General features: G+C 46.4%; 1 protein-coding gene across 4 annotated transcripts in view; it reads left to right on the forward strand.

Moving 5' to 3' along the window:
* LOC144507873 (ATP-binding cassette sub-family C member 9-like) overlaps nucleotides 1–14,486 on the forward strand; it is a 214,064-nt gene that overhangs the window by 158,118 nt on the left and 41,460 nt on the right. For all 4 annotated transcript variants that reach the window (XM_078235306.1, XM_078235308.1, XM_078235309.1 and 1 more), the window contains 4 exons: nucleotides 1,548–1,705; nucleotides 4,291–4,383; nucleotides 6,612–6,714; nucleotides 12,080–12,187. In XM_078235306.1, coding sequence (XP_078091432.1) covers nucleotides 1,548–1,705; nucleotides 4,291–4,383; nucleotides 6,612–6,714; nucleotides 12,080–12,187 — 462 coding nt within the window. The remainder of the gene's footprint in view (nucleotides 1–1,547; nucleotides 1,706–4,290; nucleotides 4,384–6,611; nucleotides 6,715–12,079; nucleotides 12,188–14,486) is intronic.

Consider the following 14,486-nt stretch of genomic DNA (forward strand, 5'->3'; position numbering starts at 1 on the left):
ATCAAGATTAGGCTTTCTTTTAAGGCATAAGTGCAGCTATGAACTGTGGCAGAGGCAGTTGCTGGCTGGCTCTCTGGAGCTGGGAGCTGGTTGATAAATCCTTGATGACTTAGCAACATCCCCACAATAGGATTGGTTTACAAGTTACCAAAATATTAAATTCAAATCTGATAGGCTGCTGTTATTCAAATGCCTATTTTAAATTGATTGGTTAAAATTCAAAAAACAGCCTGTTGTCTTGGCAACAGTACTGCCTAGCCTCTCAACATAATTGTTTCAGTCTGTGTACTGCATGCACCTCTCTCTTTTTTTTTAGAAAACTCTAAGTACAAAAGAAACCTACCTTTTAAAGTGACTACATAATACTTTCACCTCTTAGCATTTTGCAATTTTTTATAATTTTACAAACACCAACTTTGCAACACATGGCAATCTCCTTGATGTGAGTATGGGTAATCAGCCAGTCAGCCAAAACTGATAGTGCATTTGAGATCACGAAGCAATGTGTAGACTCCGGCTCATAAAATGAAGAGGCCAGAGATATGAATCGGCAGTCAGGAAGAACAAAATAAATATTGATAAGAGAAACTCTGTATGGGTTCTGAGCTGAATCAGTTGTTCCGGACCGTTTGTGATTTAGATAGCTGTGATGTTCGTGCTAAGTAATGTCATTGCTGTCTCTGCAGCTTCCCCCATTGAAGCATAATACAGCTGATTTAATAGAGTCATCCATTAACTCGTTCATTGTTAATGTCAATGTTTGGTATTTATTGCCTCTTTCCCGCGGGTAGTCTGACTATTTTCATGGAGCTGTAAGAGATTTGATGGATTCCACAATTCAACTATAGATGAATGATGTTTTACCACCAGAAATGTAACCTTGTGAGATGAGATTTATAATCGGCCCAGTAATAGATCAGGTGTGAATGTTAAATACCTTTCTCCCTGGTACTCTGACAGATTACGTAGACTGACCTTGTTAGCACTTGGGTACAGAAGATTAATGAATGATCTAATTGGGGTGTTTAGCATGATTAAGGATTTGATCGGGCAGATAGAGAGAAATGTAGTCACTGTTGTAATGTTGGAAATGTGGCAGCCAGTTTGTGCACTACCTTTGTTGTAGAATCTAGTCTCGCACCAGGAGTTGAGCACCGAATCCAGACTGACACTCCAGTGTCATACTGTGGGAGTGCAGCGCTGTCAGAGGTGCTTTCCTTTGGCAATAAAGGCAATAAAACGAGGCCCTCCCTGCTCTCTCAAGTGGGCTTAAAACACCCCATGAGCACTATTTTGAAGAACGGGGGAGTTACTCCAAGTGTCATGATCAATATTTTTCCTTCAATATATATTAAAAGATAACAGATTATCTGTTCATTATCACAATGCTGTTTGTGGGAGCTTGCTGTGCACAAATTCCCTGCCCTGTTCCCTCATTACAACAGTGACTGCACTTCAGAACTACTTAATTGATGAAGGAACTGCTTTGAGACATCTGGTGATCATGAGCAGAACTGTATAAATAAGTCTTTCTTTCTTTATTTTAGCATATCCCACCAACTCTGGAATCCTTAACTAGATCAACCTTCCTGTGCCTATCAGCAATAGGTGTGATTGTGTACGTCACGCCAATCTTCTTCACCGCTTTATTGCCCTTTGTTGTTGCCTTTTACTTTATACAGAAGTACTTCCGGGTTGCCTCAAAGTAAGTAGCAATCAAATGCGTTATTTTCTGAACTAGATCTAAACCCTTCCTTGCCGCTTAAGACTCATACAATGTCATGAGATGACCTCACACAGATGAGATGCAACCAGTTTTCACAGTGAGCAAGTCCCTTTTAATTGCTTTCATTGCATCATAAGATATAGGAGCAGAATTAGGCCATTCGGCCCTTTGGGTCTATTCTGCCATTCAATCATGGCTGATAAGCTTTTCAGCCCCATTCTCCCGACTTTTCCCCGTAACCTTTGATCTCTTACCATTCAAGAACCTATCTATCTCTGTCCTAAATACACTCAATGACCCGGCCTCCACAACCTTCTGTGGCAATGAATTCCACAGATTCAGCACCCTCTGGCTGAAGAAATTCCTCCTCATCTCGGTTCTAAAGGGTCATCCCTTTACTCTGAGGCTGTGCCCTCGGATCCCACTCTCTCCTACTAATCGAAACATCTTCTCCACGTCCACTCTATGCAGCCTTTCAGTATTGTGTAAGTTTCAATAAGATTCATCCATCACAAAGAAAGATCTCATGGCCTGGATCTCAGGTGTTATTGTTGGAGCAGATTCCCAGGTCCCTTGGTCAAAATTTGGGAAGCATACTCCAAATTGTCGGGATGGGGCTCACCTGCATTGCTGGAGGAGGTTTCTTTCTTTATAAAATTGGCTGTTTAACTAGCATTTCATTTATGCCAGCCTCACTGTTTAACTGCAGCACTTTATAGATGGATGAAAATAAATATATCTCTGTAACTATGAAGACTGAGGAAAATCTAACAATAAAATCCAAAATGTAAACCAATAAAATTGAGGAATATTTCTTCCAAAAACCTTTCACTGGCCAATTTTTGCCTTTCTGCCAAATGAACTGGACGCAGGTTTAAAAAAAAAAGAAATCGCAAAATGAACAGGTGGGATTTAATGTACCTGTTCGCCGTGGGCACAAATCCTGTTATGGCCGCTAAATCTCACGTGAGGGCCATAATGGGCTGTGCACTGGTGAGGTCTTGGTGTGAGATATTACATCCCACATCCATCGGCGACATTATACTAACTTGAACCATGATTTGCCTTAATTTAAGTATAATTAATTACACAGTGGCACAGTGGTTAGCACTGCTGCCTCACAGCGCCAGGGACCTGGGTTCGATTCCCGGCTTGGGTCACTGTCTGTGTGGAGTCTGCACGTTCTCCCCGTGTTTGCGTGGGTTTCTATCGTGTGCTTCAGTTTCCTCCCCCAGTCTGAAAGATATGCTGGTTAGGTTCATTGGCCATGTTAAATTCTCCCTCAGTGTACCTGAACAGGCACCGGAGTGTGGCGACTAGGGGATTTTCACAGTAACTTCATTGAAGGTGAAGTCTATTTGTAATAATTAAACTTAAACTTACGACATTCATTCCCCCACCCCACCCCCGCTTCCCCTCCACCTCCACCAGCATGATTCACTACAGGTTTTCAGAAAAAACAGTCAAGATGACCACACCCGGAGGTGCCTGGAGGCCCCCACGGGTTGAGAGCCAAGGCTGGGCATTGTCCCCTGCCACCTGGGGCACTGCCAAGGGGCAATGAAGTGGGTACTGAGTTAGATACTGCCAGGGGGAGGGTTACACTGTTCCATTGGTGGGGAGTAGGTTCACCTTATGTGTGATGGGAGGGAGAGAGCAGTGCGCATTGGCATTGGGGGGGGGGAGAGAGGGGGAAAGTGCCCCCAGTACTTCCATGGAGGGGATGGTAATCCGAGGCTTGTGGAGGGTGTGGGGGCGGCGGGTGTGTCTTCCATGACTGAGGGTTTTGGGAGGGAGCCTGTTATTTTCAGAGTGGCACCCTATAAACACAGCATCTGGTCTCTGTGGAGCAGACCTTGCCAACTCTATCAGACGACTCTGCCCCATCATAGTGACAGCACAAACCATGCTGTTGATTCTTTTTTGACAGAGTGTCTGAAGATCTGGTCAGAAAACCTGGCTGTGTTTCTGGAGAGAAACACATCGGTTTTCAGTCAGAACCTGACACTTCGCCATTTTTGTTTTGGAAAATTCCACCCAACATCTAATATAAATCAGAACAAATATTTCCACCTCTCCATCCAATGAAAATACTTTTGTTAACTTTAACATTCCCCCAATGTCTAATCTCCTCCCCTGCCCTGAGGTCTGGATCCTCACTTTACTCTTCATTCCACAGTCCCTTCTCCTCTGTGGCTCCAGCCTCCAGTTAGTGGAGGGTACGTGTTATTTAAGTGAGGCCAGCATGTTTTGTCCATTAACCTTGAACCCACAATCCTCTGAGGCGGAGGCAAGGATGGACCCAATTAAACCATGATACAATGGATAGTGCTTCCAAATGTGTTGTTGATAAAATTTATCCTGGATACACTCAGGAAATTCATCCTGTTTTGACATGTGTTGGTCTGCTTATCCCAATCTATAAGAAAGTTAAAATCCCCATCAAAGCCTCTCTCCCTTTGCTACATGACTGTCTAATCTTCTTAATCTGAAATGACTTGCTACCCTGTGCATTAATAGGTGCAATACGTTGTGCTGTCTTAACTCTTCCTTTCTGAATGAAGGGATCTCCAGGAACTGGATGACAGCACGCAGTTACCTCTACTGTGCCACTTCTCTGAAACCACAGAAGGACTTACAACGATCAGAGCGTTCCGGTAAGATGGTAATTGCAAGTTTGGGATGAGAGTGCTGCATTGTGATCTTCCCATTTTGAGTTGTGTCTGTCACAATCTGCAAAGGTCTTTAAGTGACGACCACTCCAGATGTGTTACCGGGCGTGCCAGTGAACGTAGGGACTGACTTCCTGAGATCGTGCTGCTCATTTGCATTGGATAGGGGCCGTGTCAACACTAAGCCCACAGGCATGTGGGGGGATTATTTGGCAGGGCAGGACGTCAGGCGAGGCAGAGACTGATCGTAGGCTTGCCGTGACTTCTCAGAGAGGAGGACGGAAGGGCATATAACGGGGTGGGTGGGAGAGGTGATCATGCTCAAAGGAGCACCCTAAATCAAAAAGCACAACCCAGTAGCGACAGACTAAGGTTAAGGAAAATTTCAGGTCAAAGTGAATCTCGTTTGTGCTTCCTGCCTCTCCCCACTTTGTACTAGCTTAAGAACGCTTACATGTGCGCATGTGCAGGTCCTCAGATCCTTAAAAGTGGCAGCCCAGGTGGCATAGGTGGTGAAGAAAGCATATGAATGGCACAGTGGTTAGCACTGCTGCCTCACAGCGCCCGGGACCCAAGTTCGATTCCCGACTTGGGTCACTGTCTGTGCGGAGTCTGCACATTCTCCCCGTGTCTGCGTGGGTTTCCTCCGGGTGCTCCGGTTCCCTCCCACAGTCCAAGGATGTGCGGGTTAGGTGAATTGGCCATGCTATGTTGACCCTAGTGTTAGGGGGATTAGCAGGGTTAATATTGAGGGGTTATGGGAATAGGGCCTGGGTGGGATTGTGGTCGGTGCAGACTCGATGGGCCAAATGGCCTCCTTCTGCACTGTAGGGATTCTATGGTTTCTATGGCATGCTTGCCTTCGTGAGACGGGGCATCGAATATAAAAGTTGGCAAATTATGTTACAGTTGTATAAAATGTTGGGTTAGACCACATTTGGAATACTGTGTCCAATTCTGGTCACCACACTACCAGAAAGATGTGAATGCTTTGGAGAGAGTACAGAAGAGGTTTACCAGGATATTGCCTGGTATGGAGGGTATTAGCTATGAGGAGAGATTGAATAAACTGGGATTGTTCTCCTTGGCATGATGAAGGCTGAGGGGTGGCTTTATAGAAGTTTATAAAATTATGAGGGGTATGGATAGGGTGAACAGTTGGAAGCTTTTTCCCAGGACAGAAATGATAATTACAAGGGAGCACAAGTTCATGGTAAGGGGGGGAAATGTTCATTGGAGATGTGCGGGGGAAGTTTTTTACACAGAGAGTGGTGGGGGCCTGGAATGTGCTGTCAGGTGAGGTGATTGAGGCAGACACATTAGTGACATTTAAGACTTATCTGGACAGACATATAACAGGCGGGGAATAGAGGGATATAGGTGGTTGGTCTAGATTGGACAATGTGATTGGCGCAGGCGTGGAGGGCCGAAGGGCCTATTCCTGTGCTGTACTATTATTTGTTCTTTTGTTCTATTTCTCTCCGCCTTCAGATCTCATAAAAGGTTAGCACTGGGCTGGATTTTCCAGCCACCGACATGACCATCTAGTCCCAGTAAAGACGAACCCCCCCACTCCTCCCCCAAAGATGGTTCCCTGGCAATGCATGGGCAAGGCACACAAAATGCTGTAGAAATTGGCGGGACAGGAAGAATCCGCCAGTGGCTAATGGTGAACCATCTCTGCCACTGGAAAACACATCAGGGGTGATGGGGGTGTCAGAAAATCTTCTGTTTCTCTCTCCGCAGATCTGCTGAGTATTCCCCACGTAATTTATTTCTATTTCAGTTTTCCAGCAGTGATTGCCTTTAATTAGTGCTGGGCAATGGTTTTGAACTCAAGAACGGAATGTTTTACTGTGTGAGGGCCAGTCGGAAAATGTGCAGGTTAAGTTGATTGGCTGTGATAAATTTGCTCTTAGTGTCAGAGGAATTAGGAGGGTAAATATGTGGAGTTACGGGGATAGGGCCTGGGTGGGATAGTTGTCGGTGCAGACTCAATGGGCCGAATGGCCTCCTCCTACACTGTAGGATTCTATGATTCTGGGAGAAAAAGCTCTGGCGGGCAAACGTGAAATTCAGCCTCCTATCTTTTTCGAACTCTATTATCGCAGCAAGCGAAATAATTAAAAATGGGTACAAAGCTGTGGATGTAGGCTGTATATGGAGCTCAGAGACACAGAGTGAACTGAAGACATGAATCTGTTCTGTTGCAGACATGAAGCCAGGTTTAAACAGCGTATGCTCGAGCTCACGGATGCCAACAACATAGCCTACTTGTTCCTGTCAGCAGCCAACAGATGGTTGGAGGTCAGAACGGTATGAGGGGAAAGATTTATACTCTTTAAGTGTTCACAATTGAAAATGAACAGACTGCTGGTGTGAGAGGCCATAAGAAATGAAAGCAAATGGCTGTCAATGAGGGCAGAATCTTAAAATAGCGCAGGCGTCCTTTTATGTCTGTGTGCGAGTCACTGCTCAGTCTCTGGGCATTTACCCAGCGACACTCCAAATTGTTCCCAGTTACAAACCGTTTTTTTTTGTATCTGTAACTTGACGCAAGGACACCTTGTTTTCTTCAGACGATGTCAAAGGTTACCCCACTGCGGGAAGCGTTTTTCCTTCAGGACGTTGAGTTCAAACAGAAATTTGTCAGGAGATTGTGAGTGAGCATTCCCGCACCTCCAAAAACTCAGATGCCAACAATGTCCACGTCATGACTCAGCATTGCAACACAGCGAGAAATTTAACAAAACATTTCACCTGTGCCAAGTGGAGCTGTTCCTGTTTTGATTACAATGAACAGCTACGACGTCTGTTTTTTTAACTGTATCTTGCTGTTGAATTTTTAAGATTTCAGATAAATATTTTCTCCAAGTATTAACGTCTCCCCTGCAGAAGGTCTTCTTATTTGTGGCACCTTAAATAATTCTTCACTACTACTTTATTTGGCCAACGATGCATGGTCTCAAATATTGATTTGTAATGGTGACTATGTCCATGTGACCACACATGGTGATTAATCTGCAATTAATAATGACATTAGATACGAGAGAAATACTCCTTATAGCAGTGGAAAGGTATTGGTAGGATTACTATCTAAATGAAAAATTTAAATAGAGGAGGGCACAGTGGTTAGCACTGCTGCCTCATTGTGCCAGGGACCCGGATTCAATTCCCTGCTTGGGTCACTGTCTGTGTGGAGTCTGCACGTTCTCCCCGTGTCTGCGTGGGTTTTCTCCAGGTGCTCCGGTTTCCTCCCACAGTCCGAAAGATGTGCTGGATAGGTGCATTGACCATGCTAAATTCTCCCTCAGTGTACCCAAACAGGCACTGGAGTGTGGCGACTAGGGGATTTTCACAGTAACTTCATTGCAGTGTTAATGTAAGCCTATTTGTGACACTAATAAATAAACTTAAAATTAAAGAAGATAGATCCTAAACATTGGGTGACTAGTCAGAAGGAGTAGATATTTTTGTATACATAGTTGTGTGCAGGGATAGTTATGTAACCACTTCATTGCTGAGGAGACTGGCTGGTTATTATATTGTCCAGAGACAGCATCTATTCCGGTCGTGATGCACATGCTGAACACTACCTGAGTGTGCTGTGATCTCCATGGAAGCAGACAGGGGGGGAACCAGCGAGCTTCGTGAAGCTCTGTATCATAATTGACTCCATCTGGTACCCAGCAAGTCAAAGGCAGGCTGGAGAGTAAGATGAAATTGGCAGTGAATGGCATTAGTGTGCAGAGTTGTGAGAGGTACACTTGCTGTACCTCTTTCACTATCACTGGAGAGTTCATAGAATCTCAGAATCATACAGCACAGAAGAGGCCCTTCGGCCCATCGAGTCTGCACCGACACATTAGAAATACCTGAACTCCCATCTGGTCCCATCTGCTAGCATTTGGCCCATAGCACTGAATGTTAAGATGTGCCAAGTGCTCATCCAGATACTTTTGAAAGGATGTGAGGCATCCCGCCTCCACCACCCGCCCAGGCAGCGCATTCCAGACTGTTGCCATCCTCTGAGTAAAAAAAAGGTTTTTCCTCACATCTCCCCTAAACCCCCTGCCCCTCACTTTGGACCTATGTCTCCTTGTGACTGATCCTTCAGCTAAGGGGAACAGCTGCTTCTTATCCACTTTGTCCATGTCTCTCATAATCTTGTATACCTCAATCAGGTCGCCCCTCAGTCTTCTCTGCTCCAACAAAAATAGCCCAAGTTTACACAACCTCTCTCTGTAACTTAAATATGCCATCCCAGGCAGCATCCCGGCGAATCTCCTCCGCTCCCCCTCCAGCGCAATCACAGTCCCCGGGAATTGTCCCGTAAGCCACGAGAATGTAGCTTTAGCCATGCACACATCCTCCAGACACAGTGTTAGAGCCAGAAACCTTTCAAATAAATAAGATTCCTGCCATGATTCAGTGCTAGAACGGTTGCCTCTGAGATAGAAAGTTGTGTGTTACTATCTTAGTCCAGAAATTTGCTGTTCCTGACATTTCAGTGCAGTACTGAAGGAGTGCTGCACTGCCAGAGGTGCCATCTTTCAGATGAAGTGTAAAACCGAGGCCCGATTGCTCTCTGAGTTTGGATCTAAAATGTCCCCTAGCGGTATTCGGGGTCTTCCCTTTAGTGACCCAGCCAACATCCCTCAACCAACAGGACTGAAATCTGCGGGCCCGCTAGCATCTCCCCGCCTCATGGCCAGGAGTGGTTCATTCCAGCGGGGTTTACTACTGCTCCCCACGAACTGGAAACAGGTAGCCGACCCCGCTGAAGCTAATTGAAGCCATTTAGGCCCCCGTAGAAGGTAGGGGGTAAGGGGAGTGCCCCCTGGGCAGTACCAGCCTGGCCTCCTGGCACTGCCCAAGAGGAAAACTGGCAATGCCCAAGGGGCATCTTAGTACTGCCCAATGCCTGGGCAGTGCCAAGGGGGCAGGGCCAGAGGAAGCAGGACTATTGAGTGGGTGGGGCCTATGGGGGGGGTGGTGATTGGTGAGGGTGGAGGGGAGCCGCTGTCACTCTGCAAAAGAATCGGGGACAGAGGGAAGGAAGGGGGTTATTGGGGCTGGCCTCCGGGTGGGGAGGGCAGTCAGGACTGCTGGGGGGGGCGGAGACATCATGATGGGCCTGGGGCGGAGCATCGGGGCTTGCCTGGAGAGGTTGGGAGGGGTAGGGGGATCAGAGGGGCAGTGATGGGGTTTTTGGGGCTGGCCAGTGATCAGGAAGCCGGCAGTATAGACCCATGAGCCAATCTACACTCTGACAGATCAGTGCAGGCGCAGTGGCCCACTCAGCGCGATGCCGCCAGCCTCTCGGGCGGGAATAGGCCCCGCCCGAATCTCACTGAGACACTCTGCAGTGCTCAGTGTGGGGGAGATTCATTCTGAAAATCACCCAAAAAATATCAGCGGGAGTTACTCCAGTTTTCATGGCAATTCAGCACTTAGAATGTTTTTGGGAGAATCGCCCCCAATGTGTCCACCTCAAGTAGATTATTTTCTCTCGGAATGATGTTTAAATGCACGGGTTTGCAAGCGGGGCAGTGTTGGTGGGTGTGCGAGATGTTGGCTTGCTGCATTCCATGGCTGGTCAGACTAACCTTCAGGTGGCCTATAGAAACAGAAAAGGAGCACGATTTAAAATGCTGAATGTAAGACACCTTTTTAAACAGTGCTCACGTGGTAATGAATTTATATCATTGTGGTGTGCTGGAATGTAGCCATGTGAATGAGTCAGTAAGTGAGCTAGCTTTGGGAGCTTACCTTTACTGGTGTTAATGCAACAATAGTTCTAGTTCTAACTTATAATTCAGAAGGGTGGCACAGTGGTTAGCACTGCTGCCTCACAGCGCCAGGGACCCGGGTTCAATTCCGGCCTCGGGCCACTGTCTGTGTGGAGTCTGCACATTCTCCCCCTGTCTGCATGCATTTCCTCTGGGTGCTCCGGTTTCCTCCCGCAGTCCAAAGATGTGCGGGTTAGGTTAATTGGCCATGCTAAATTTACCCCAGTGTCAGGGGCTTAGCGGGGTGAATGTGTGGGGTTACAGGAATAGGGCCTGGGTGGGATTGTGGTCGATATAGATTCGATGGGCCGCATGGCCGCCTTCTGCACTGTAGGGATTCTATGATTCTATGATGACCTGCTCCAGTATGAGTATGTCTATGAACCATCAGTTGGCTAGAATGCATTGCATTTAGCCACAGTCAAGGTGCAAGAAGTTGTGAAGCAACCAGTTGTGTTGTGTGTACTTTTCCAGTCTGCCTGATCCCAAGATACTATGGAATGTTTTCCGGTGCTGACACATATCCTTTGTGTCTGCATTGCTTCCTAGTGTTAGAAACATTGGTTGCCTCACAGAGCCAGGGACTCGGGTTCGATTCCTGGCTTGGGTCACTGTCTGTGTGGAGTTTGCACATTCTCCCAGTGTCTCCGTGGGTTTCCTCCAGGTTTCCTCCAGGTGCTCCAGTTTCCTCCCACAGTCCAAAGATGTGCAGGTTAGGTGGATTGGCCGTGCTTTAGGGTCGGAGAGGAATTTCCCAGATTTTTTTTTTCCCCATATTGGCCCTGGGGTTTTTCACTCTGGGTTTTCGCCTCTCCCTGGGGATCACATGGTCTGGAATAGGGGGGTGGGGGTGAGTTAATAGGTTGTAATGAACAAAGCATCGTAGCTGTGAGGGACAGCTCGGTGGATAGGATATTGGTATGTAGATAGGCTGGAAAATTGGGCGGGGATCCTGGATTCAGGATTCAATCCTGGACCGGGGAGCGGCGCGGGCTTGGAGGGCCGAAGGGCCTGTTCCTGTGCTGTATTGTTCTTTGTTCTTTGTTCTTTAAATTGCCCCTTAGTGTCCAAAGATGTGCAGGTTCGGGGGATTTGTGGGATAAATGTGTGGGTTATGGGGATAGGGTAGGGGGTGTGGCCTGGGTAAGATACTCTGTCGGAGAGTCAGTACACACTTGATGGGCTGGATGATCTCCTCCTGCACTGTAGGGATTCTATGATAAGGATTCTATGATCATTTTTCCTTTCCCTTGAAGTCTGCTATGAGAACAGATGCCCCAAGCAGTATAACCCCCATTTGCCAACCTCCTGATTGTAGGAGGCCCTTATGGATGTTGCAACATCCTTTAACAACTGCCTAGCCTTTCTTCCGCCTATAGCTTCCAGCAGAAGGGGAAAAATAAATCACCTCATGCTAAATTTGCAGTTGGAACTCTGCATTTTGTCTAAATTAATTGATTCATGCTGGGAGATAGTTCAATGGGTGATGTCCTGTTTATAAGTCTCTGCTGTTCATGGATGGTCCGAGACAGTGAGCATCAGCAAGCGATGACTCACAATGACTTTAGGACGATCAAAACCAACTGTGAGGCTGCCCTGAGTCAGGATTCACAATGGTGCAGAAGTCATTGTATTGCAAATCCGAAACAGGATGTTGATTTTTCTCTGCTGTGCTAACCCAGGGATGTCGATGTAACTGTGACATCCCCAACTGCTGGGCTGAGTGGGATGTCTAACTGTACTTGAATCTGCTGCTATTGGCTTAGTGCCTGCCATACTTTGTGCTGCCTTCAATCACTAAACCCCTGAGGACAGTCAAGTCAAGTCCTCAGAAGGTTAATCGTAGACAATCACATCAACTGACAACTTGTTCCTATTGCTTTAAACAGGACTACCTTGGTGCTTTCATTGTCCTCACCGCAGCTCTGGCCTCCATTTCATATTCCAATAATATTTCATCTGGTTTTGTGGGATTTGGTCTAACCTATGCATTAACGGTAAGTAAACCTGCTTGTCTTTGTCCACTATAATGATAAGAGCATAAGAAATAGGAGCAGGAGTAGGCCATCTAGCCCCTCGAGCCTGCCCCGCCATTCAATAAGATCATGGCTGATCTGAAATGGATCAGTTCCACTTATCCACCTGATCCCCATAACCCCTAATTCCCTTACCGATCAGGAATCCATCTATCCGTGATTTAAACATATTCAACGAGGAAGCCTCCACCACTTCAATGGGCAGAGAATTCCAGAGATTCACCACCCTCTGAGAGAAGAAGTTTCTCCTCAACTCTGTCCTAAACTGACCCCCCTTTATTTTGAGGCTGTGTCCTCTAGTTCTAGCTTCCTTTCTAAATGGAAAGAATCTCTCCACCTCTACCCTATCCAGCCCCTTCATTATCTTATAGGTTTCTATAAGAACCCCCTCAGCCTTCTAAATTCCAACGAGTACAAACCCAATCTGCTCAGTCTCTCCTCATAATCAACACCCCTCATCTCTGGTATCAACCTGGTGAACCTTCTCTGCACTCCCTCCAAGGCCAATATATCCTTCCGCAAATAAGGGGACCAATACTGCACACAGTATTCCAGCTGCGGCCTCACCAATGCCCTGTACAGATGCAGCAAGACATCTCTGCTTTTATATTCTATCCCCCTTACGATATAGGCCAACATCCCATTTACCTTCTTGATCACCTGTTGCACCTGCAGACTGGGTTTTTGCGTCTCATGCACAAGGGCCCCCAGGTCCCTTTGCACAGTAGCATGTTGTAATTTTTTTCCATTTAGATAATAATCCAATTTGCTATTATTTCCTCCAAAGTGAATAACCTCACATTTGTCAACGTTATACCCCATCTGCCAGATCCTCGCCCACTCACTCAGCCTGTCCAAATCTCTCTGCAGACCTTCTACGCCCTCCACACGATTCACTTTTCCACTTACCTTTGTGTTGTCTGCAAACTTTGTTACCCTACACTCAGTCCCCTCCTCCAGATCGTCTATATAAATGGTAAATAGTTGAGGCCCCAGTACCGATCCCTGCGGCACGCCACTAGTTACCATCCGCCAACCAGAAAAGCACCCATTTATTCCGACTCTCTGCTTCCTGTCGGATAGCCAATCCCCAATCCACGCTCACACCCTACCCCCAACTCCGTGTGACCCAATCTTCTTCAGCAACCTTTTGTGAGGCACCTTATCAAACGCCTTTTGGAAATCCAAAAACACCGCATCCACCGGTTTCCCTCATGAATCCATGCTGCGTCTGCTTAATCGAACCATTCTTATCCAGATGGCCTGCTATTTCTTCTTTAATGATGGATTCCAGCATTTTTCCCAACTACAGACGTTAAGCTAACCGGCCTGTAGTTACCCGCCTTTTGTCTATTTCCTTTTTTAAACAGCGGCGTAACATTAGCCGTTTTCCAATCCGCCGGCACTACCCCAGAATCCAACGAATTTTGATAAATAACCACTAACGCATCTGCTATTACCTCTGACATTTCTTTCAGTACCCTGTTCTTCCCAATTCCTCCCAATTCTTGGTGCTCAGGCTCCTCAGATGCAATGGGAGCACATCTGTCATTCCACCCCATCGCCAACCTGGCTAGAACTTGGGATCAAGCTAAACGTTTCCAGCATGTGCTAACTAGATTTGTATTCAATGCAAAGTCAATCATTGTATCTGTCAATGGCGCAGCATTCTTTCATTGTTATTATTTTTCTTACCCTGGTTTTCAAGAATCCAATACATAATAATTGAAAGTAAATACAAAACTCAATGGAGCTTCAGTGTTTGTTGAGCGTATCTTTCACACCCATGCTGTTTTCTTTACCCTTTGGGGAATGGTAGGGTAAGTGGTGGAAGGGTTTCCAAGCGGATGATCAGCCCACTAACCTACGTTGAATGCCCTTTCCATGGCCAACAAGTCCTGGAGTTGGATTCGAACCAGGAGCTTCTGGTTCAGTGGTAGGGGCGCTACCCACTCGACTACAAGGCCTCCTATGAAGCCTCTTGAAAGCCACTAACCAGTGTGCAATATGGAAGAGGCTACGTAGAAAGTTGTTAAATTAATGTACTTTGTATGGGGATCCCACTCACGAATCAAGTGGGATCCCTTTACGTTTTGACTTTAATTTGATCTGATTTTGCATGAAACATTAAACTGGACGCAAAGGGTTAAATTGCAAAGAGAGATGACACAAACAACATTTGAAATCCCCAAAATCTAGAAGGTTAAGGTGTGATTTGATTGAAATTTTCAAGATGTTGAGGGGAATAGATCAGGCCGAC

The sequence above is a fragment of the Mustelus asterias genome, chromosome 19 (assembly GCF_964213995.1).
Source record: "Mustelus asterias chromosome 19, sMusAst1.hap1.1, whole genome shotgun sequence".
NCBI classification, from domain to species: Eukaryota; Metazoa; Chordata; class Chondrichthyes; order Carcharhiniformes; family Triakidae; genus Mustelus; species Mustelus asterias.